We start from the raw sequence: 26,232 nt of genomic DNA on the forward strand, positions 1-26,232 counted from the left end.
TCGACCCAGCTAATGACCCGGTCAACAAAATAACAATTTAAAGAATTTGATTTCATCAAAATTGTTATTGATTTTCTGCACAGTTTTATTTTGCATGCATGCGGCTAGAAAGTGGTCCCACCACTACCTGCATTTTCCACCTTTCTTGCACAAATTTAGGACCCATGTTTACCATTATCATTATCGTAGTGCATATTATTTCTTATTTAAGTTGTACTTCTGCATTGAAAAGAAAAAAGAGAAGAAAATTGTTTCAAATTCGTGTTCTTTCCTTCATCTAATTTCTTTGAAGATTAATCTACTCTAAAGGGTTGTATCAAACATTCACAATGACCTCATCATTAACAACCTCATATCAAAATTATAAGGGCATAATAAAAAAAATGTTATTTAATTACTACACCAGATCTCCATCCTAAAAAAATTTAGGGAAAACAACCCTTTGCTTTTCACTCCGAAGCCATTTTTAAATATTTTTTATGAGTGGAAGAAAATAGATAACAATAATAATAATAATAAAATTTTAATAAAAAATATTATTTAATTTGAATAGTGATATACATGAGGAGTTAGATGTGAAAGGTTAAAAAAATTTGAGAATAAATTTAAAAGATAATGATTTTTAGTTAGATTTGAGTGCTGAGCACGAGTATCCTACTTATGAATGTTTATTCACATCCTAAAAGTTGATAAAAAAAACATTATATAGTTTACTATGCTCACTTTGCTCATAATTGAGTAAAAATCGGTAAACCAACCTTGTTGCCTACCTTTGATTCTACCTAAGCTAATTTATTTTTTACTTTTTACTTCCACTTAAGTCATCTACGCCGACTAACCGAGATTTATATTCTCAATAGGAGTAGTCTTCAGGCCAAACAACGTATGACGCAATCGATTAGTCACTAATAGTAGTTTACCCATCCAAGTGAATAACAAATATGAGACATAATCTTGAATTATTGGGTTTTTAAATTAGATTATGTAAACAATTATGATATGAATATGATTTATATGCACTACGATAATAAAAGAAAACTTTTAGGCTTATACACGAGACTTTAATGGTGATCATTTAATCATGGTAACCACTAAAGACAGATTGAAGGGAATACGATCACAGTTTGTCACATGACCCCATAATTGTACTCTCGAAACCATAATCCACATTTGAAGAACTTAGCATAAACTTTATTTTATCGTAATAACACTACAACTTGATAAAGATGACTAACATAATCAACCTTATTACACGAATACACCAAAATATCATCAAATAAACACAATGACAAACATAAAGCATACGCCGACATACACGAATCATGAGATGTTCGTAAACGTAACACGCACTTTCATAAAACCAAACGTCAAAATCAAATTCATAATAAGTATAAGTATAACCATAACCATAAGCATAATATATGGACTTAGATTGTCATTATTGCATAGACAAAGGGCTAACATTAGCTTCACCCCCTTTGATTTCAAAATCATCAACAACAATAAAACATATTATCAAGAACAACGATAATAATCAAAAGGGTTTAGCAGTTTCTCCAACAAATTAAGCCTTTTCACAGAAGATTACCAATAATCAATCACGCGTCACGAAGAACTAGGGCACCAAATTCACCATAATTCACGGCATTGTAATTTTAATTAAACGCACCGATCATCATTCTCCGTTGATTATTATTATTATTACCATTTTACGTCATTTTTCGATTCCAATTTCATGTCCGCAATCGAAACCCTAACTTCCGTCCGTCGTATCTTATCGGACGCATTTTTCGGTGGATATTTGAGCTCGGATTGTAATCGGATTCGGTTTGGCGCCAAATTGATGGGCGAATGAATGAATGAGAGGTAATTAATTAAAGGATGAAATGGGTAACATTGATTAAGGACTTTAAGGACAAGGTAGGGTTAACAGGGACTGCGTCTTCTCCGTCATCTCCATCATCATCACCGTCTGCCTCACAATCGCCATTGTTCAATGATAACAATAATATTAATAATGCCGCAAACGATTACTTCTCGTCGACGCCTTCTTCGTCTTCAAGGTTAGGGCTCTTCTGTGTTTTATGATATTATTATTATAGATAGATATTATTAATGTGATGCAAACTGATTATTGTTGCTGATGATATATTAGTATGTATATAATGAGATTGTTTAACTTGTGATGGAATGCTTTGTGGGTTTAACAGATATCCATTAGCTTTAAGTCCTTGCATGTTGAGTCCTTCTATCAAATTTGTATAATCTGGATATTAAAGATGCAGTTAATATTATAATATGTAAAACCGACATACTCTGTTATTACAAGATTTTGTTCATTATCCTACATTACGATTTGTGTTTTGAAAAGTCTGGTGGTATATTGGAGTGTCATACTTATTATCTGTATATGTCATTTAAGCATATTAAGTTATTGACTATAGTTCACATTATTGCACCTGTAATTCCTCTGGTGTGGTCGGTCATAATATAAATGTTGTATTTAACGAGAGCGAGCGGATGTTGAAACACAATAATGATGATTTAAATTGTTAGTAAATTTAGTGTCAAATAACATTGGAAAGCAAATAATGAAGTCCAAAAGAAGAGTCCATATTTGATTATTAAAGTTAATTTTGGTGCTAGAACTTATAAGTTCCTTTTACTTAAGAGTAAAATGTTTAGGATTACTAGATTAAGCTATTAAAGTTTTGAAGATAGCATTACAAAGACACAAAACTAAAAAAGATTCTTTATGTCTACATTGAAGTGGAACATTACTGTTCTTGAACCACTAAAATATCTAAAAGTGATTATTCATGTAAATTATCCGCTCTTTCCTAAAAGTGATTATTGATGTAAAATGTGTGATTCTTTATTATCATCTTGTATCACAGAGACAAATATGAATTGGAATTGGATTTTAAGAGATATTGGGAAGAGTTTCGTTCATCGTCTACAGAGAAGGTTCATGCGCACAATTATATTTCTAGTTTTTCTCGTTTATAAATATTATTGTTGCATGTTTATGAATTTGTACCTCTTGATGCAGGAGAAAGAAAAGGCCTTGGATATGACTATTGACGTCTTTTGTAGATTTGTAAAGCAACATTCCAATGTAGCACAATTGATTACTATGTATGACATCATCTTCATTCTTCACCTGTTTTCATGTCTTTCCTTTATTCCATTTAAAGTTATAGTGCATTATCAACAAATCAACAATTGCATATGCATGTATCAAACTGATGTGTTCATAATAGTTCAGGGTGATCTTTTGTAATAAATGAAAGTGAAGGGACTAGGTAAATGATCCAGTTGTGTATTAAACCTGCATTGTTAACGAGCGGAACAATTTCCCTCTCTCTTAGATTCTGTTCGTTTTCAACTTTTGCATAATTCCTCAACAGAATTTAGGCTAATACACAACTGGATCATTTACAATTCTAGTCCCTGCACTTATATTTATTACAAAAGATAACCCTGAACTATTACAAACATATCATGAACCTAAATGAAAATGAACATGAAAGTAGTTGTACACTTGTTCTGATACTTTATACAGAAGATGATAATTGATATATCATTTATGTAACTAATGATATATTTAATTAACCAAACATAGCTTTTGTGCAGGTTAGTAGATACACACATATTTTGTTTTGTGGTGGGTAGAGCATTTGTTACAGATATTGAGATGCTAGGATTGAGTAGCAAAGCAAGATTGTTGGAGATTGAAAGCTTGATAGACTATTTTTCAGAGGTCACAGAGGTTTGCCTTCAAATTTCTTTCTGTATTTCTTGAATGAGTTAAGTTTGTTCAATCTGTAATAATAATTGTGTGTATGTTTATGTAGGATGGAATTCAACCTGGTTCAAATCTTTTGCAGGCAGTTGAATACCTTGTATTTGGGGTACATTCTTAACTTAACCCTGAGTATATTAATCTGAAATATGGACTTATATACGTTGTTGGCAGCCTATTGATAAACAATCTCTCCTTGCATCTGAGATCTTGTGTTGTCTCGTACATATTCTCAATGCCTTTTTGGGTTCCGATAGACAAAATTCGAGGCATAAGGTTACTTCCATTGAAGACGAGACAGAAAACACAGGTCCAGATCGACGGCTTGAGGTATACACATATATTTACATGCTACTATATATATATGGATAACACATATATTAATATGCTACTATATTTGATCACATTCTTGAAGGTAGAAAGTAGTATTGTGCATATTATGAAGGCATTGGCAGATCATCCTGCAGCTGCTCAGAGTTTAATTGAAGACACATCACTTCAACTACTATTTGAAATGGTTTCTAATGGATCTTTGATATTCATTTCAAGATATAAAGAAGGTCTTGCACACTTGCACAGTATTCAGCTCCATAGACATGCAATGCAGGTGCCCTTTAAACTTAGTTAATTATGTAGCCTATAATATGGCTGTTGTATTAATTATTTTAGCATCAATAGATGTATCTTATATAGTTTTTATTCAGATACTTGGTCTTCTTTTGGCTAATGACAATGGAAGCACTGCAAAGTATATAAGGAAGCATCAGCTGGTAATAATCACATTCTATCCCACTGAATTATACTGGTTCTTCTATTAATATGCGGTCTTTATATTTGATTTTGTAAAATTATGTTTTATAAACTTGTATCTCATGCATAGACTACTTGTATCTAGGTAGCTTGTAGCCTTGTACCTCATTTTCTTAAGTTATTAGGGAGTACACATTTTCTTTCTGTCACTTGAAGTCAACAGATGTGATACAGTTACTAGTGACTTGCAGATGAAAGTATTGTTAATCAGTGTGAGGGACTTCAAACCAGAAACTGGAGACCCTGCATATACAATGGGCGTTGTGGACTTGCTGCTTGAATGCATAGAGTTGTCATATAGACCCGGTCAGTTGTTTTTTCTGTTATCTTCAAGCTTAAACATAATTTGACTTTTTGATAAAGTCAAACTGCATTTCTTATGCAATCTTTCAGTCATTAATATACTTGATGAATGAGTTGTTTTAGGTAATGTGTTACAAAATACATGCTTAAAAAGAAACGAGTAAATAGGTTATATGTGTCAAGCGGGTTGAAAGTCTCGCAAAGTGCATTTTATTGCACATACCTAAATCCTTTTTATTAAAATAACAGACTAGCATTGGAAATTTGGAATAATGTCTTTATAATATGTTGGAAATTTGAAGTCACTCAACTTTCATTAGGTTTTCCAATCCTATGTAATCTTTTTATAAATGTTAAAAAAATTTAAAATTAATTGAGGAAAATGAAACATATTTGAATCTTGGTTACTATTTAGTGAATATTTTTTTCCTTTCCAAATTTAACTATTAGGAAACTAGGATATTTGTAGGGAAATTTTTCTTCAGTATCACCTTCTACTTCAAGTTAAGTGGAAAAGAATTTCTCACTTATTGGTAACCAAGGTTTATATATGTATATTCGCCTCAAATTAAGAAAAAAAAATATTCAAACTTTTATAAAGAAATTACATCTTACCCTCCTCAGACCCTACCATAGCATTGCTATTGGTGGGATATACTGAGTACGATTATAAAGAAATTACATATGATCATCTAAAGTTCTCATTATGCATTTATGCCTACTGAAAACAATATGGTTTGTAGAGGCTGGTGACATCAGGCTCAGGGAAGACGTGCGTAACGCACACAGATACCAATACCTCGTTCACTTTGCATTAGTTCTTTCAAAATATCACAATTATGAAACTGCTGACTCAGCAACATATGCCACGACATCACAAGCTCTCTCACCCACTCTCTCCAGGTTGCTGGATGTTCTAGTCAGTCTATCTCAAACAGGCCCAACTGACACTGCGTTGACCAAGTCAAAGAATAACCGCAAAAGTCAAACCTCGTCTTCTGACCACGGTTGGGAAAAAGACAGTTACAAAGTCAAAGACATCGACGCCATCCAAGTATTACAAGACATTTGTTTAAAAGCTGATTGTCGAGAGCTGCAAGCTGAAGTGTTAAACCGAATGTTCAAAATATTTTCAAGTCATCTTGAGAACTACATGCTGTGTCAGCAGTTGAGAACCGTGCCGTTATTGATCCTAAATATGGGCGGGTTTTTACCTTCTTTACAAGAAATTATCCTTAAAATTCTTGAATACGCAGTGACGGTTGTTAACTGCATACCTGAACAAGAATTACTTGCTCTTTGCTGCTTGTTACAACAACAAATCACGTCTGAATTAAAGCACACTATTTTATCATTCTACATAAAATTATTATCATTTGATCAACATTACAAAAAAGTGTTACGTGAAGTTGGTGTGTTGGAAGTTTTGTTAGGTGATCTCAAACAACACAGGTTTTTAGTGGGTCCCATTGATGACAATAATAACATTGATGATCCAGAAAGGAAGTCAAACTCGAGTGGGTTTAAGAAACATTCATTATGTGGAAACTGGAAACTGGGTCCGGGAAGTTATCGCCTTTTGAAAATGAAGGCACGATATCCATTATGTGGGATTGTTTGTTTTATTTGTTGAAGAAAGCAGAATATAATCAAGTGACGTTTCGTATGGCTAATGGTGTAAACACGGCTCTTTCGTTTTTGGTGTCGGATATTCACCGTCCCGGTGTTTTGCGCGTGTTATCGTGCTTGATTGTTGAAGATTCTGCTCAGGTTAGTTAAGTTTTATATTTGATTATTGTTTTGTTTTTAATGTTTGATTTTAAGCTTCAATTATCATTACTAGTCTTTCATCAGTTCATGAAACACCCTTATGCCTGTACTATTAAAGGTTAATGGAATAAAAAGTAACTACTTCTGGTCCAATATAATATTATTTTCAGGTAACCATGGTTTTCTGCAGAGAAAAGCATGTAAACTTATTAAGATTATTTTTTTGATAAAAACCCTAAAAACTTACATAAAAGTTCAATTTAATATATATGTTTTTTCAGGTAACTGTTTTTCTGCAGAGAAAACCCCGTAAAGTTATTATGATTACTTTTTTACAAAAACCCTCAAAACTTTAAAGATGTCCATAATTTACTTCCAAATATATGCTCATTAGGTTCATTCCGAGGAACTGAGCACACTGGTTGAAATATCAAAAAGCGGGATGGTCACTAGTTCTTCAGGATCTCAATATGATCTTCAAGACGATGCAAAATGTGATCTTTTTGGAGCAGTATGGCGTGTATTAGGAGCCAACAGATGTGCTCAAAGAGTATTCGGTGAAGCCACCGGGTTCTCTCTTCTATTAACAACACTTCATAGATTCCGCTCGTCTCTTTGCATGAAAGTTTTCACATACTTACTGCGAGTAACGACAGCTGGCGTGTGCAATAATCCTGTTAACAGGGAAAAGCTAAACTCTGTTGTCTCATCTCACAGTTTTTATGATCTGTTATCAGAGTCGGGTTTGATTAGTGTGGAGTGTGAAAGGCAAGTAATGCAGTTGTTTCTTGAACTCGCACTCGAGATTGTGCTCCCGCCTTTTTCGACCCCGGAAACGAATGTTGTCAGGAACTTATCAGCTAGTTTTCCTATAGTTACTCAATCCGGCTCGTTTTCTGTTGAGAAGGAAAGAGTGTATAATGCTGGGGCACTTAGGGTTTTAATTCGTTTGCTGTTACTATTTTCTCCAAAATTGCAGCTTGAGTTGTTGAAGTTTATTGAAGAGCTTGCTTATGCGAGCCTGTTTAATCAAGAAAACCTCACATCTGCAGGTAACCAACTTTCTTTACATATGTTAACGAGCCAATCCGAGCTAAAGTTCAACTAGGCTTGAGCATGGCTCGTTTAACTTATGAGAGTTCGATCTTGAGCTTGATTCGTTTCAAGCTCTATTTTGTGAGTAATTTTCCAAACCTTGAGTATCGCATATTTTTTTTAATTAGTTTATTTACATTCTAGTTATTATATATATATATATATATATATATATATATATATATATATATATATATATATATATATATATATATATATATATATCTTAACTATATATTTAATATAACATATATATTATTTAGTTATTTTTATCATATATATATACAATAATAATAATTATAATTATATAAATGTATATTTAATATATTAAATAAAAAAAATAGGCTAGTTTAGGCTCGCGAGCCAGCTCGAGATTGATAAGTGAAGCTCAGACTTGGGCTTGTTTATTAAAAATCTTATATATCGGATCGGGCTCGTTTGTTCGGCTTAATTCAAGCTTTTAACGAGCCGATCTCAAGTAGCTCAAGAGTGGCTTGGCTCGTTTACACTCCTAGGTTGCCAAATGGCGGAGTAAAACTTCATCGTAAATGTTGCATTGCAGTGGTATCTGTGAAGCATTAAGGGTAAAACTGACAGTCTATTAACTAAAAATGCATAAGTTGCACATATCTTAAATCCTGTTTATTTTGGGACAAAGGGAGCATCTTTATTTGCTTTGAATAAAAAGATTTGGTCTGTTTCTTTTTATAATAATCTTGTTTTAGCCATATTGACGTGTCGGATATAAAAAAATACCCTGTTCATAACTCATAAGCGGGTCAAAATTTTCCAGCTCCTTTTTGAATCAACTCTTACTTATTTTGCGATGTGTGTTTTTGTTCAGGCCGTGTGGAACTTCTTCTGGAGACAATATATCCCTTCCTTTCGGGTTCATCCCCTGTACTTTCCCCTGCTTTAAAGATTGTTGAAATACTCGGGGCTTACAGGTTAAACTTTATCTTCTTTTGAAGTTTTATCAAAATTGCTCATCTTTTTCACACGAAACAAGAGTCTTATGTAGTGAAACTTTTATTAACGGCTAAATCCATAAAAAAGGCTAACTTACCTTTTTAGGTCAGAAAATATTCTCAAGGTTTTATCATGTTGATTGAAAGGAAACAAATTTCAAACAATTATGATTTGAGGTGATCTGACCATAACTGATTAAAATGATATTGTAGCAACCAACCTGTTGGTAACTTTTAGGGGTGAAACGAGCTTGGGCTCAGCTTGTTTTACTTTTGAGAGCTCGAGCTTGAGCTCAGCTCGTTTCAATCTCTCATTTAAAGGTCCGGCTCGGTTATTATTTCTAAGTTAATGCATATACATTTATAATAATTCTTTTATTTGTTAGTTATAATTTTTATATAAAATAATATACATTGTTTAATTATTTTTATCATCAGTTTATATATAATAAATATTTCAATAAGTGAAGCCCCGGCACAGGTTTATAGTTTTTGCACATTTAAAAGCCATATGCGTTTTATTTTTAGGCTCGGGCTCACTTAAGCTCGGCTCGATTCAAGCTTTTAACGAGCCAGTCTTGAGTAGCTCACGAACAGCTTGGCCTGTTAACCCCTAGTAACTTTTAACCATGTTGACCTTTGACGTGACATACGAAAACCGGTTTTTTAGGTAATTTTCATAAAACAAAAGTTTTGAAATTGTTTTCAGGTTATCAGCATCAGAACTTAGAACAATCATAAGATGTCTTCTTCAAGCGAGACAAAGAAATCCTGGTCACATTCTTGTTAACATGATGGAAAAGATTGTTATTAAACAAGACACGACTTCAGAAACCGTCGCTCTTGCACCCTTTGTAGAATTGGATATGAGAAAAATCGGATACGCATCGATCCATGTGTCATTAGGCGAGCGCTCGTGGCCCCCAGCTGCAGGTTATTCATTCATTTGTTGGTTCCAGTTTCGCAATTTCTTAAAACCGAACCCGACCACCACCACCAAGGGCCCACAAACCCTACCCCTATTTTCGGTCGGTGCTACAGACGGCGGTGATGCGTTCTATGCCGAACTTCGCCTTCAAGAGGATGGAAGTTTGACCCTTGCAACGAGTAACTCTTCATCTTTGACTTTTTCTGGGTTGGATTTGACCGAAGATCAATGGCATCATCTTGCAGTGGTTCATAGCAAACCGAATGCTTTGGCGGGGTTATTCCAAGCGAGTGTCGCGTACGTCTATCTTAATGGAAAGCTTCGACACACAGGGAGATTAGGTTATTCTCCATCTCCCATGGGCAAAAGTCTACAAGTAATTATTGGGACACCAATAACGTGCTCGCGTGCCAGTGACATGTCGTGGACCCTACGATCTTGTTATCTTTTTGAAGAAGTATTGACACCTGGCTCGATTTATTTCATGTATATTTTGGGCCGAGGGTATAGGGGTCTTTTTCAAGACCAGAATATTTTGCAGTTTGTTCCTAACCAGGCGTGTCGCGGGGTTAGTATGGCCATTTTGGATTCTTTGGAAACGGATTTGGCATTGACTAGTCAAAGGGGTGAGAGTGGTAATAAGCTAGGTAACACTAAGACTGATCGGAGTGGAATCGTTTGGGATTTTGAGAGATTAGGGTACCTGTCATTACAGCTGTCCGGAAGAAAACTTATATTTGCATTTGATGGAACGTCTACAGAAGCGTTTCCGGCTTCTGGAACTTTGTCAATGCTCAATTTAGTTGACAATGTGTCAGCTGCTGCTTCCCCTATTGGAGGTTTGTCTATTTTTTCTTACTAAAGGTGTAAATGAGCTCGAGTTCTGTTTCTAAAGCTTGAGTTCGGCTCGTTTATTATTTGTAATTTAATTTATATTATAATTATAATTATTTTGCATATATTTTTGAACTGTAATATTTATATGTAGTATTATATATTATTTAGTTATTTTTATCATAACTATACATAATTATTATTTTTATGTAAGTATATGTTTAATATATTAAATAATAATTATATAAATAATAGGCTTGCAATCTAGCTGGAGCTTGATAAGTGAAGCTTAGGCTTGGGCTCATTTATTATTTTATATATACATAGGGGTGAGTAGCTCATGGGCTCGAGCTCTTTTAAGCTTGGCTCGTTTTAAGCTTTTAGCGAGCCGATCTTGAGTAGCTCAAGGGCAGCTTGGCTTGTTTACACTTCTATTTGTGACTGATAATAAATCTATATCATATAAGTAAAGGAAATTTTGACCTTTTAGTTATGAATTTTTGACTGATAACAACTGTCTAGAATTCCCTTATAATAATACTTCTGTTATATTCTCTGTATGCGGTTTCTAAAGTTTATAAATAACCTTTCTTCAGGGATACCGCGCTTTGGACGTCTACATGGTGATGTTTATGTATGTAAGCATTGTACAATCGGTGAAACCTTGCGTCCGATTGGTGGAATAGCTGTTGTTTTAGCTCTAATTGAAGTAGCAGAAACCAGTGGCATGCTACATACAGCACTTATGCTGCTCGCATGCGCACTCAATCAAAACCCACAAAACATTAGAGACATGCAAGCATTCAGGGGCTATCACTTACTAGCCCTCTTTCTGCATTCAAGAATGTCAATATTTGACACGCGTTCACTTGATATATTTTTTCAAATCGCTGCTTGTGAGGCCTCGTTTCCCGAACCTAAAAAGTTGGAAGAAGTTCAGAATATTATTTCTCCTCCGTTGACCGAGAATGAACCCGCCTTTGACGAGTTGACTTTTCCTAAGTTTCGTGATGATGTGTTTTCAGCTAGTTCTCAAGAAGATATGGATGATTTCGCCATGCAAAAAGACACTTTTAATCTTATTTCAGAGCTCGATAATGACATGCCAACTGAAACATCAAATTGCATGGTTCTTTCAAATCCAGATATGGTTGAACACGTGCTATTAGACTGGACCGTTTGGGTAGCAGCCGAAATCCCAATCCAAATTGCACTTCTCGGGTTTCTTGAAAATCTTGTCTCGATGCATTGGTACCGAAATCATAATCTTACACTTTTGAGAAGAATAAACCTTGTGCAACATCTACTTGTAACCCTACAACGAGGTGATGTTGAGGTTCCCGTGTTGGAAAAGCTGGTTGTGCTTCTAGGAGTTATCTTGGGGAACGGTTTCGTCATTTTTGAGCTTGAACACGTCGTTCGGTTTGTGATCATGACTTTCGACCCACCAAAACCGACCTCGCGGATTCAAATAATGAGAGAGTCAATGGGGAAGCATGTTATTGTTAGAAACATGTTGCTCGAGATGCTAATCGATCTTTTGGTCACAATTACATCCGAAGAGTTGCTTGAACAATGGCATAAGATTGTTTCATCGAAGTTAATAACTTGTTTTCTTGATGAAGGTGTTCATCCCACAAGTATGAGATGGATCATGACTCTTCTTGGTGTTTGTCTTACATCATCATCTCCTACATTTGCTTACAAATTTAGAACAAGTGGTGGATATCAAGGGTTAATGCGAGTGCTCCCGAGTTTTTATGATACTCCCGATATTTATTATGTTTTATTTTGTTTGGTATTCGGAAAGCCCGTGTATCCAAGGTTACCAGAAGTCCGCATGCTTGACTTTCACGCGCTAATACCAAATGATGGAAATAATGTGGAACTTAAGTTTTTAGAACTTCTGGATTCTGTTGTTGCAATGGCAAAATCGACATTTGATAGGTTGTCGATTCTGACTCAAGTTGATGGTGGCATTGTAGCGGAGCTTGTGGATGGATATACTGATATGACTGGTGATCTTCAGGGTGAAGCTTTGATGCATAAAACTTATGCCACACGTCTTATGGGCGGTGAAGCTTCGGCTCCGGCGGCTACAGCTTCTGTTATTAGGTTCATGGTTGACCTGGTGAAAATGTGTCCTCCGTTTTCTGCTGTTTGTAGACGGGTTGAGTTTATTGAGAGCTGTGTGGATCTTTATTTCTCTTGTGCCAGGTTCTACTTTATCTTTCTTGGTGGTTGTTGGTTTTCTTAATTGGAAAAGTTCTAGCCTGTAAACGAGCGGAGCCAAGTCTGGCTTGTTTAGCTTACTAGAGCTTGGGCTCAGCTTGTTTCAAGCTCTATTTCTAAAGCTCAAGCTCGGGTTGTTTCAAGCTCTACCTCTAAAGCTCGAGCTTGGCTCATGAGTAGTTTATTAAGCTCGAGTTCGATTCGGCTTGGCTTGTTTTTTATATATTGATTAGTTGATATTCATATAAAGTTGTTTATACATATAGTTTGATTATATAGTTTGATTATAATTTTAGTATATAACATAATGGATAATTCCTCTTATAGTGAAAACTTAAAAACTCCTAAAAAATTATTTTTAACTTTAAAAAAAAAATATTTTGTAATTTTTTTTCTTTCATTCTTTTTATATGCTGATATTGTTAAAAAAAAAACCTTATCGGTGTAGTGCATATGCGCAATAGGGTGTATTTCATATATGCAAGAGTGTTGTATTGCATAGAATACAACACTGTTACACATACTTGATACACACTATTTTATATATGCAATATAAGACTATTGCACACATCGAATGCACACTAGTGCGTATATGTAATACAACACTATTGCACATATATAATACACACTATTGAATATATGCAAGTAAACACTATTGAACATATAAAATACACACTATTGCACATATGTAATACAACAATCTTGCACAATATTTATTACATATGTGCATTACATCGACTTTTTTTCCCCCGGTGAAGAGTAACAAAATTTAAGAAGAATGAAAGAAAAAAAATTGAAAATAGTTTTTTTATTTTAATTAAAAATAATTCTATAGGAGTTTTTAAGTTTTCTCTCTAAGGAGGAGTTTTCTCTTGATCCTTCCCCTATATACATATATATATACATACATATATATATATACATATATACATACATATATATATATATAATAGTTTTTATCAAAACATAATATATGTTATTTGGTTATTTTTATAATCTGTATTATTATTATTATTTCTGGGCTGGTTGGTGACGAGCAAATATTTAGTACTTTTTGCAAAAATTTTAAACCTTGGTTAATGCCTTAAATGCATGAATAACATTGTAGGTCTGCTCATGCTGTGATGATGACAAAAGAACTGTCAGCAAAGACGGAAGACAAAAACATAAATGATGCAGATGACAACAGTAGTGGTTCAGAGAACACATTTTCCAGCATGCCATTTGATCTAGAAGAACCTGTTAAACCCTCCATAAGTATCACAAGCTTTCCTGCAGTTCAAGGAAGTGCAAGTTCTGAAGACACCCCTGTTGATCCAGACAACCTCGATACCACCAAAACTGACAATAACCCCATCTTGTCCCCACCCGAATCACAAAATTCTACCGAAGAAGTTGGCCCGCCATCTAACAGTAATCAATTTAAGGAATTCAATTTCCATGACCTCAAAATCGCTCCCATTAAGGTACACCCAACAGGTTCACCGCGTTCTCCGTCTTTAAGCATTTATGATTCCCCAATATTATCCGAGCGCTCAGGCTCTCGGTTTCAGTCAGTACCCTCTCCATCACAAGTTCTCAGTTTCACATCTTGGCTAGGATCCGCTGCATCGCCTTCCGTGGTATCTTCCGTGTCTTTCAGCGAGTTCGGGTCAACTCCCGAATGGAAACCCGTATCCCAAATTCCAGCAAACTCAGTTGCTACTGTCAACCCAAAACTGCTTCTTGATGTGGATGATTCTGGGTACGGTGGCGGCCCGTGTTATGTGGTGGCAACCGCCATTCTAGATTTCACGGCGGAAGTTCTTGCGGATCTTTTAACCCAGCAGATAAAGGCAACACCGTTTATTGAAACTGTTTTGGATACCGTCCCGTTGTATGTCGAACCTGATTCCGTACTCGTTTTCCAAGGCTTGTGTCTTACTAAGCTCATGAACTTTCTAGAAAGACGGCTTTTGCGCGATGACGAAGAAGACGAGAAAAAACTTGATAAAATGCGTTGGTCGTTGAATCTAGACGCATTATGTTATTTGATAGTTGACCGTATGTATATGGGCGCGTTTCCTCAACCATCTGCGGTATTGAAAACACTCGAGTTTTTGCTTTCGATGTTACAACTGGCGAATAAAGACGGTAGAATTGAACAGGCACCGCCAGCTGGCAAAGGGATTTTGTCAATCGGGAGAGGAACAAAGCAACTCGAGGGTTACTTGTACACGATTTTCAAAAACATGAACCGGGTTATAATGTACTGTTTTCTTCCGTCTTTTTTAATATCAATTAGGGAAGACGAGTTTCTGTCACGATTAGGGTTGCAAATGGAACCGAAAAAGAGATTGATTGTTAATGATTCACAAAAAGACAGTGTGATGGACATATGTGCGGTTTTACGGTTATTAGTAGCTCATATCAGAATAATATTCTGCCCGTGTAACCGTGACACCGATTTAACTTCCTGTCTCTGTATAAACTTAATCTCGCTTTTGCACGATCAAAGACCAAGTGCACGGAACTTAGCTGTGGACATCCTTAAGCATCTTCTGGTGCACCGGCGGGCTGCAGTTGAAGACCTGCTCGTTTCAAAACCAAATCATGGCCCGGTTTTGGATGTTTTACACGGTGGGTTTGACCTTCTGCTTACCGGAAACGTATCTGCGTTTTTTGAATGGCTTTATGTATCAGAACTACTTGTTAACAAAACTTTGGAACAATGTGCTGCGATCATGTGGGTCCAGATTGTTGTGGGTTCAATTAAGTTTCCAGGAGTTAGAATAAAAGGACTGGAAGGTCGACGTAAGAAGGAAATCGGGCGAAAATTACGGGAGTCGATGACATTGGATCAACGACATTGGGAGCAGGTTAACGAGAGGCGAGTGGCATTGGAATCGGTTCGTGACGTGATGTCGACCGAGTTACGAGTCGTTCGTCAAGATAAATACGGGTGGGTCCTACACGCCGAGAGCGAGTGGCAAACGCATCTTCAACAACTTATGCATGAACAAGGTATATTCTCGTTACCCAAATCGGTTACAAACAATGAGCCTGAATGGCAGCTTTGCCCAATAGAAGGCCCATATCGAATGCGGAAGAAGTTGGAACGTTGCAAATTGAAAGTTAACATGGTTCAGCATATTCTAAGCGGAAATTTCGAATTCGTGAAGGAGAAAATCGAAACCAATGTTATCGATCCAAATCCTGTCCACGACCTGGACCCGTTTGCTAATCTTTTGTTAAACGAACCGATGTATGACGAACTGATATTTAAGGTATCGGATGGTTTGAAAGTGGGATGGAATAATATTAATGATTGCGATAGTAGCATTAATGAAGGCAGTCTTCACTCGGCTGCTGAATTCAGTATCCAGTCCAGCTCACTAACCGCACCGATGTCGGAAAGTATTCAAGAAAGATCAACATTAAACTCTCCAAGGAAGTCAATCTTGAATCCTTCAACAAGATTTGATGAAATTAGGGCAATCGAGGATAAAGTGGATAAGGAATCAAGTAACAATGGGGAGTATTTGATCCGTCCTTATTTATTACCAACCGAGAAAATAAAATTCAAATATAATTGTGAACGGGTCGTGGGTCTTGATAAACATGACGGGATATTTCTTATCGGTGAGCTTTGTTTATATGTCATCGAGAATTTCTACATTGATGAATCGGGTTGCATATGCGAGAAGGAAACCGAAGATGACCTTTCGGTTATCGATCAAGCGTTAGGTGTAACAAAAGATTTCTCCATTGACTCACAGTCAAAGTCAACACCATGTTGGGGTATGATGGTAAAATCACACAGTGAGGGGAGGGCGTGGGCCTACAATGGTGGCGCATGGGGGAAGGAAAAGGTGAGTAATAGTGGGAATATTCCTCATTTGTGGAGGATGTGGAAGCTTAATAGTGTTCATGAATTGCTGAAACGTGATTATCAGTTACGTCCCGTTGCAGTTGAGATATTTAGTATGGATGGGTGTAATGATCTTCTGGTTTTTCACAAGAAAGAGCGGGAAGAAATTTTTAAGAATTTGTTGGCCATGAATCTTCCTAGAAACAGCATGTATGTCGTTTATCTGCCTTTGAATTAATTTATTTTTTTCTATAGAGGTAGTATTACATGTGGGTTGGGTTGGTTTACTGAGTCAAATTTTGTTTAAATGATGATTTTTTTTTTTCTTTTTTTGGGTTTTTGTTTACTGTTCGGTTTCAGTTTTTAGACAGGGTTTGGTTCGGTTTTAGTTTTTCTGGTTTAACCATTTGGGCTTGAAATTGTGGGCCTTGTTTTATCAGTTAATGAATAATTGAGTATTATAGGCTAAAAAAAAGTTTGGGCGACATCATTTATAATGGCGACATCATTTATAATTTTTTTATATAAATTACTTAAAATCACATCTTAATAATAGGTGGCAACATGGGTGGTTTGGTAAAACGTGTAAACTTTTAGGGCAAGTAATAGTGGGTCAGGTTAACGTGCCAGCACCTTGTTATTTATTTTCCGTAAATAATAAGAAATATGAATTATTATTACAAAAAAATATTACAAGAACGATTATCCTGTTTTTATTATGACATTTAAGTGGTTCCAAATGCTTAAGGTTATCGATCAAGTGGGCCAGGACTCAGGTCGGGTTTACCCATTATATGGCCCGAATTGACCTGGTTTTACATAATGGGTTAAGAAGTTACTGAAACTCTTTGTTCTTTTAAAATCAGGTTGGATACCACAATTTCAGGATCAATGAAACAAGAATATGCATTTAAGATTATGGCCAAATCTTTCTCCAAGAGGTGGCAAATTGGAGAAATTAGTAATTTCCAATACCTGATGCATCTCAACACGCTTGCTGGTCGTGGATATAGTGATCTTACACAGTATCCGGTCTTCCCTTGGGTTTTGGCAGATTATGAGAGTAAAAATCTCGACTTAACGAATGAAAAGTCGTTCCGTAAACTTAACAAGTCCATGGGTTGTCAAACAGAAGAGGGAGAAGAAGAGTTCAAAAGAAGGTTGAATTCATCATTTATATATACTAATGTAGATCCGTTTACTAATGAATGGGTTGATTCTGGTTGTGTTTTATCACTAATGAGGTAAATAAGTTTAGTTAGGTTAATAACTGAATATAAACCTCCTAACTCATTTTATCCAGAGTGTTAGGTTGTTATTGAAATAATATAGTTTTTGTGATCAAATGTTACAGACTAATTATTTATCAAAAGTTTGTACACAAAGTGTTCCGGATCAACCCAGTAGCACCTGTACCATAATACTCCTGGCCCACCCTGCCCTGCCCATTTTTCCGGCTTTAGTTTATACCTTTTTTAGAAAGTTGGGAACTTCTGTTAATTTGAGAATATGGTTGTAAACAAGTCGAACCGAGCCGAGCCAGGTTGGGCTCAGGCTTGGCTCGTTAACTTGAAATGCTGAAATGTTGAGCTTGAGCTCGGCTTGTGAAATGCTCGAGCCGAACCAGGTAGGGCTAGGGCTTGGGCCGTTCATCTTAGCGTGGGCTAATTTTACTTTTTTATCTTTTGTGTTTTATGGCAGGTTTGAGAGCTGGGACGATCCTGAGATCCCAAAATTTCACTATGGTTCTCACTATTCTAGTGCCGGGATTGTTCTTTTTTATCTTTTAAGGTTGCCACCATTTAGCACTGAGAATCAAAAACTGCAGGGCGGCCAGTTTGACCATGCTGACCGCCTCTTCAACAGTGTAGGGGACACATGGTCAAGTGCTGCTGGAAGAGGCAACACATCCGATGTTAAAGAACTTATTCCAGAATTCTTTTATATGCCAGAATTCTTGGAAAACAGATTTGATCTTGACCTTGGAGAGAAACAATCAGGAGAAAAGGTCTGTTGACTTTTTTCGTTCGTGTTCGTCAATTTCTTTTAAAATTTGTTTCTTTAATTTTCAACTGTTTAGAGTAAGTTGTCAAAAGAGTTTCTGGGTCAAACATGTGTTTTTTATTATGGGTCAAAACAAGCTGGGCTAGGTTTACCTCTGAATATCTTTGTATATTTATACATTGTTAAGAATAGTTAATGTGTTAAATATGGTTATCAAAACTACATATTAAAATAAGGATAAAATCGTGAATTAGTCGTCAAGTTTCAATTTTGTTCCAGTAAATTCACTTGGTTTTTGGGCTTGAAAATTTTGGGCTGAAAAAACGGCCCAAAGTATTGAGTATGAGCATGAAACTTGGGCCTAATTTTATTTTGTTAATTAATAACTAATTGATTATTACATTTTTGGATAATAAATTTGTGGGCTATACTATATATTACTTTCTCATTAATTACTTAAAATGTTTTCGGTTCCAATCGGTTCGGTTTTTTTGGTTTTTGGTTGATGGCAAAACTAAACCGAAAAGTTGGTTTAAAAAAACGTAAAACCAAAACGTCTGTCTTTAATTGGGTTTGTTTATTTCGGTTTGGTTGCATCGGTTATTTCAGTTACTGTTTGGTTATTGCGGTTTCGTGCACACCTCTACTTGTTTTCAACTATAAAAAACACTCAAGTTTCAATATTGTTCCATTTTGTGATTTTTTCATTAAATGGAACAACTATGGAACTTTGTTATTATTTAGTGTCTTTTTTACTTCAAAATCTAGTCACTTAAGTAGTTACCAAATTTCATATATGTTTCATTCTTGTCCCTAAATTTCAACATGCATAGTAGAATTCACAACAAATAGTGAAACCGAGTTACTATCAGGTTAAGACATTCAAACCATTTGACCCATCATTGACCCCAAATCGAACCGTTACAACTTGCTAATATGTTTTTCAAACACAGGTTGGAGACGTTATATTACCACCATGGGCCAACGGTAGTGCTCGAGAGTTCATAAAAAACATAGAGAAGCTCTTGAATCCGATTACGTTTCAGTCAATTTGCATCACTGGATCGACCTCATTTTTGGTTACAAACAACGTGGAAAGGTACATATCAACATATTTACAAATTACAATAATCAGTTATCCAAAATTACTTATTTTGACAGGCGGCAGAGGAAGCGGTTAACGTCTTCTACCATTACACATACGAAGGAAGCGTAGACATAGACGCAGTCACCAATCCCGCCATGAAAGCTTCCATTTTAGCCCAAATTAACCACTTCGGTCAAACCCCAAAACAGTTATTCCAACGGGCCCACCCGAAAAGGCGAATGAACAAAAGGTTCCCAATAAACCCACTCAAATATTCCAACTATCTCGTGCCACACGAGATTCGCAAAAGTGCATCTTCAATCATGCAAATCGCGACATCTAACGACAAAATTCTTATGGTGGGCCCCAATAATTTGTTAAAACCCCGACCATACGCCGCAACTTACGTTGCATGGGGTTTTCCGGACCGTAGTTTAAGATACTTGAGCTACGATCAAGATAAACTCCTGTTGACACACGAAAATCTACATGGTGGGAATCAGATCCAGTGTGCGAGTGCGAGCCATGATGGTCAGGTTTTGGTAACCGGTGCGGATGATGGGTTGGTTTGTGTGTGGCGGGTCGGTAGCTACAACGGGCCCCGCGCACCGCGTACATTACAGTTGGAAAAATCACTCTCGGCTCACTCGGCTAAAATCACGTGTCTTCATATTTGTCAACGGTACATGGTTATAATAAGCGGTTCCGATGGCTGCAGTGTGGTGTTATGGGACCTCAGCTCGTTGGTGTTTATCAGACAGTTACCCATGTTCACTTGTCCGGTTTCGGCTATTTATATGAACGAATTAACGGGTGAGATCGTGACGGGTGCGGGGATTATGTTAGCGGTTTGGAGTATAAACGGTGACTGTTTATCGGTTGTGAATGCATCACAACTTCCATCTGATTTCATAGTGTCGGTGACCACGTGTACGTTTTCAGATTGGATGGAAACGAACTGGTACGTGTCGGGTCACCAAAGTGGTGCGGTTAAGGTTTGGCAAATGGTTCATAACTCGAGTGAAAATGTGCCACCGGTTGGGCTAGGGTTGGGGCTAGGGCTAGGTGATGTGCCTGAGTACACGTTGGTCCTACGGAAGGTGTTGCGGGGTCACAAGCATTCAGTTACCGCCCTTCACCTCACGAGTGATTTGAAGCAACTTTTGAGTGGTGATTCGGGTGGTCATTTGATATCGTGGACGTTGCCCGATGATAGTATGAGAAGTTCTTTTAGACGGGGGTAATTTAGGTATATGGAAATGTTTTTGTCTTCCCCGTTAACCCTAGTGAAAAACGAACTGGCCCGGGAGTACTTGAAAAATGAGACGGGCTTATCGGAACACATGATACGTTGTTGTTTATTGTATTTGTTTTGATAAACACGCGTGCGTGTGTGTATACAGAAAGAAGGGGTTAATTAAAGCTTAGATTATATAATTTGAATATCATGTATAGTTTTTGTGCAATGGAGGGAGATGTGTTGCAAACTAACATACATGTATTGTTCATTTGGTCAAACTAAAGCGGTCAACCGTTGTCTCCAGTCCAATCTAGGGTCTCTGATTACGGGCGATCAAACTAAGATGTAGTTGTCTTGTTCACTGCCTCTCCGGCCAGCGATGGTGCATTGGTGGTAACTGACATTGTAGTTGTCTTGTTTAGTGCCTCATAAAGCAATTGGTACTAGGTATTATCATGAACAAAAATGAACTCCGGACGTTAATGGTCGAAACACACAAAACGTTTATTTTGAGAAAGTTCACAAAACTCAATTACAATCTCAAAGACCAAAAACACGTGTTTATAGTCCAACCTATCACGTTAGACTACAATTATGATTACTAAATAATAGAACATAATAGTTATAACTAACAATTAAATCTAATCATATTTAACTGTTTATAATTATCCACTCCTTAAAACCCATTACTTAATCTTGCACGTCATGTAACCCGTTTGACTAAAATTCCCAGCACCACACTGGTTATTGAAGTATAAGAAGACAACCTAATGCGCCCATATTATATAAAAGTCCAAGTTTTTTATTTAATACGCACACATTATAAATTTAAATTTGTCTTCTTATGACTATCAGTTAACCAAGCTAACTGTGAATAGTGAATACGAAGGAATCAGAAAAGGTTGACAATTGACAATACACCATTAACTCATTAATCCCGTGTACACATACTTATTGCTTCTATGCACCAAATTGAGATACACTTCATTTTTTATGTAATTTGTTTATGGGATCCCTTTGTTTATTGCAATTATATCAATAGATTATGTTATCTATGAACTTTGTTTTTTAGTTTGTTTACGTGGTTAGATTAATTTATTTTTAAACCGCTAAACGTTTTGTATTTTGGGGTTTCTAGTGTCTTGCTAGAAGTTTTAATATTATTTATGTTGGTCACTAAAAAAGAAAAGCTCACATATATTATGTAATTAATTAAAGACGCCAAAGGTTAGATTGCATGATTAGTTCGGATGGGTGATAAGAACTTAAATGACATTTGTATTTGTTCCATTGAGAGAGACTTGCTTAAGAATGTCAAAGTAGATGATGTTATGTTTATATTCAAAAAACGAAAACTCATAAATAACAACTTTAGATATATTATATTTTAATTACATTTTTATGACGTTTCACGTACTTTTTTTGTTATATGATATTTTTAATGTCTTTTTTTATATTACAAGACCTTGTTTTATCTAGCCCAAACGGCTGAACTGGACAGGAAAAAAACATTTATATACTGATAGTCAACTGAGTACTTACTCAAAAATATTTCGACTTTCAAGAAAAATCTTTCAGTTAATTCATCCATAATATAACTCATGAACACTTATCACGACTATACCACATGTCTAACACACAAGCATACACATTTAGCAAAATTCTCGCGTAACCCATATAAAACACTTCCATTCACACACATAATGTCACAACTGTGAGTATAAAGCTTACTTGCACACTCTATCACAAAATCTTAAAACAAATTCATCACAATTAACATATACAATCACATAAAATCACTTTTGACGAAAAACACCTACGCCAACCACTATTGGCCACCAATGACCAACCAAACATCTCAGTTTCTCTGTCGCGATTAGTTGCCCTCTTGTTCTTCTGTATCGATATAAACACAAGGAAATATTTGCAAACAAACCCCTCCACTTATTATTATTGACATATATCACAAGTTAAGACCCATTTACAGTGATGACTGATGATGATAAACCCCAATCTTATACTCAATTAATTCTCTTGTAAAGATGAACCCGCCATTGACGATCAATCAAGCTTTCGTTTCACTTACAACCGACCAACAAACACATGCATATGCCTCAGTTCTTGAGCGGTGTGTCACCAAACAATCTTTACCACAAGTCAAACAAATTCATACCCATCTCATCAAATCTTGCCACGATGTTGACACAAAGTTTTTAACCACTAAGCTCGTGTTAGCTTATGGGAAATCCGGGTCCTTGTTGGATGCACACTAGGTGTTCGATGAAATGCCTGAAAGAACCGTTTTCACTTGGAATGCTTTGATTGGAGCTTATATCACAAATGGACACCCTTTTGAAGCAATGCAGTTGTTTATAGATATGAACATGTCGGGAACTCGACCCGATGTGAGTACCTTCGCGTCGGTTTTGAAATCTTGTGGTGAGGTTGAAGACCGTTGGTACGGGGCTCAAGTTCATGCCATGGCTGTTAAATTAAGGTTTGTTTGTAACGTGTATGTTATTAATTCGTTAATGGGAATGTATGCAAAGTGCAAGGATTCGAATTTGGCAAAATTGTTGTTTGAGAAACTGGATGAAAGAACTGATGTGGTATCATGGAATTCGATTATTTCAGCTTATTCTGCTTCGGGGTTGTCTTTAGAGGCGTTAAAATTGTTTAGAGAAATGCAGACATATAATGTTCTGCCAAACGTGTATACTTTCGTTGCCACTCTTAACGCTTGTGATGAGTCATTGTATCTGATATTTGGCAAGGAGCTTCATGCTTTTCTTTTAAAATCAGGTCTTTATCAAGATACACATGTGACGAATGCATTGATTGTTATGTACACAAAATGTGGCAAAATGAGAGAAGCTGAAAGTATCTTTTATTCTATGGATGGAAAAGAAAGTATTATTTGGAACTCTTTATTATCCGGATTCGTTCAAAACGGTCTTTATGACGATGCTGTGGATCTATTTCACCAAATGCAAAAAGCGGGACAAAAACCTGACCTTTATTCAATTTTAAGCATCATATCTGCAGTCAGTCGTTTGAGGATTTTGTTAAACGGTCTGGAAATTCACGCATACTCCATGAAAAGAATGATGATCTCTGATTTGCAGGTTTGTAATACACTCGTTGATATGTATACAAAATGTGGTAAAATGAACTATGCAGAGGCCCTTTTCGAAAGCATCAAATATAAAGATAATATTTCCTGGACGACCATTATTTCAGGGTATGCCCAAAACGGATATTATTCGAGGGCGTTATCGTCATTTCGCCAAGCTCAAATAAACAGAATAGAAACTGATTCGGTACTGCTTGCAAGCATTCTGCAAGCTTGTGGTGAATTGAAGTCCAATTCGGTTGTGAGAGAAATCCATGCGCGTATAATACGAAAAAGGGTACAAGATCTTGCTGTTGAGAATTCACTCGTTAACACATATGGGAAATGCGGATGTATAGATTATGCGGTTCATGTTTTTGAACTTATTAAGGTAAAGAATGTTGTTTCTTGGACAAGTATAATGTGTTGTCTTGTACAAAACGGGCTTGCAAGTGAAGCATTTGATGTTTTTACTTCCATGAAGGAAACAAAAACCGAGCCTGATTCAGTTTTGTTACTTGCCTTACTCTCAGCTGCCTCGAGCTTATCAGCATTAAGAAAAGGAAAAGAAATTCACGGGTATATAATTAGAAAACGGTTTGTTTTTCAAGGTCCAATTTCAAGCTCTCTTGTAGATATGTATTCTTCGTGCGGATGTTTAAAGAGTTCGTTTAACATGTTTAAGTCGAACGAGGTCAAAGATTTGGTCTTGTGGACTAGCATGATCAACGCATACGGGATGCATGGATTTGGGAAAGAAGCCGTTGATTTATTTAATCGAATGTTGGTTGAGAATATTTGTCCGGATCATGTAAGTTTCTTGGCAATTCTTTATGCTTGTAGTCATTCATTGTTGGTTGATGAAGGTAAAGCTTTATTCAAACTAATGGTGGATGATTATGGTCTAGATCCGTGGCCCGAACATTATACTTGTATGGTTGATCTTCTTGGTCGTGCAAATAGATTAAAAGACGCAATCTTGTTTATTAAAAACATGAAAATTATTAACCAAAACACTTCCATTTGGCGGTCGCTTCTTGCTGCATGTAAGATACATCGTAACATTACTTTAGGCAATTTTGCAGCCAAAAAGCTTCTTGATTTAGATCCATACGATATAAAGAATTATGTTCTCGTATCAAATTTCTATGCTTTATGTGACCAGAAGGATGATTTTGATCACACAAGAAAGAAAATGAGACAAAGGGGTTTGAAGAAAGATCCCGGTTGTAGTTGGATTGAGATCGGGAACAAGATTCATGTTTTTATAGTTAGAGATAAGTCTCATCCGGAATCGGGTGAGATTTACATGAAATTAGATGAAATTAATGATGTCTTGAAGAGGGTAGGAGGGTATAATATTGAGAAAGATAAAGGAGAGATGTTAAATGGTCATAGTGAAAGATTGGCTATTGCTTATGGGTTACTTAGATATCAAAGAACCCCAATTTATGTTACAAAGAATCTTCGTGTTTGTGATGATTGTCACACTTTTAGTAAGCTTGTTTCTAAGTATTTTGATAGGGAAATTATTGTTAGAGATACTAATAGATTCCATCATTTTGGGTTTGGAGTATGCTCTTGTAAAGACATGTGGTGAAACGTTTTTTTGTAATCCTATTCCTGATATAAAGAAAGAGGTATTTGTGTTGAGGGAGATTTTGACTTTTGATCGAGGTTTTCAAAACCCTGAACTGGTCGTCTTCTTCGGGGTTTCAAAACCATGTCATCAGCAAGCGTCACCATCACCAGTGATCTTAGTGATCTTAGCTGGCAGGTGGTGGAGGGCCGACAGTCGTGGAGGTCGGTGGTGGTGGTGCGATGCATTTATTATTATTTTTATTAAATTTTTCTATTTTTCACGTAAGCGTCCACGTTAACGAAAATTAACAGAGTTTAACCGGCTAGTGAAAAACTTGCTGAGGAAAATATGTTGAAAGTTGAGACTGGTTTGTTGCATTTGTAAAGTTTGGGCTTAACACCATTCAATATGTCAAAATTTGTATGATTAAGATCCATTATTCAAGAAACAAAGATAACACACATTTTGCACAATTGCTACTCATTTTACTCATCTCTCATATATTGTCTCTTTGGACGTTAGCTCGTAAGGGATCCCTCGATTTTATGACTTATTATTATGATAAAGTTCAATGTTTATATTCCTTTAGATCATATATACATATATGTCTAA

General features: G+C 36.1%; 1 protein-coding gene and 1 pseudogene across 2 annotated transcripts; both read left to right on the forward strand.

Annotated features, from left to right (window-relative positions):
- The first annotated feature begins 1,654 nt into the window (after positions 1 to 1,654).
- On the forward strand, positions 1,655 to 21,036 carry LOC143547227 (protein SPIRRIG-like; annotated as a pseudogene). Its single transcript, XR_013137738.1, has 19 exons — positions 1,655 to 2,063; positions 2,898 to 2,967; positions 3,053 to 3,138; positions 3,637 to 3,772; positions 3,858 to 3,914; positions 3,980 to 4,135; positions 4,221 to 4,412; positions 4,510 to 4,575; positions 4,807 to 4,921; positions 5,662 to 6,688; positions 7,083 to 7,740; positions 8,628 to 8,730; positions 9,461 to 10,518; positions 11,110 to 12,730; positions 13,854 to 16,805; positions 17,462 to 17,755; positions 18,297 to 18,603; positions 19,553 to 19,698; positions 19,761 to 21,036. The product of XR_013137738.1 is annotated as a protein SPIRRIG-like (transcript).
- A 2,246-nt stretch (positions 21,037 to 23,282) lies between these two features.
- LOC143547211 (pentatricopeptide repeat-containing protein At3g63370, chloroplastic-like) lies at positions 23,283 to 25,673 on the forward strand. The gene has a single exon (XM_077038694.1). The coding sequence runs from the start codon at positions 23,287 to 23,289 to the stop codon at positions 25,636 to 25,638; it is 2,352 nt and encodes a 783-aa protein (XP_076894809.1). The 5' UTR covers positions 23,283 to 23,286; the 3' UTR covers positions 25,639 to 25,673.
- The last annotated feature ends 559 nt before the right edge of the window (positions 25,674 to 26,232 follow it).

Source organism: Bidens hawaiensis, unplaced genomic scaffold (assembly GCF_021521415.1).
Source record: "Bidens hawaiensis isolate Kalapana, Puna unplaced genomic scaffold, B.hawaiensis_p1.1 tig00014658_1, whole genome shotgun sequence".
Taxonomy (NCBI): domain Eukaryota; kingdom Viridiplantae; phylum Streptophyta; class Magnoliopsida; order Asterales; family Asteraceae; genus Bidens; species Bidens hawaiensis.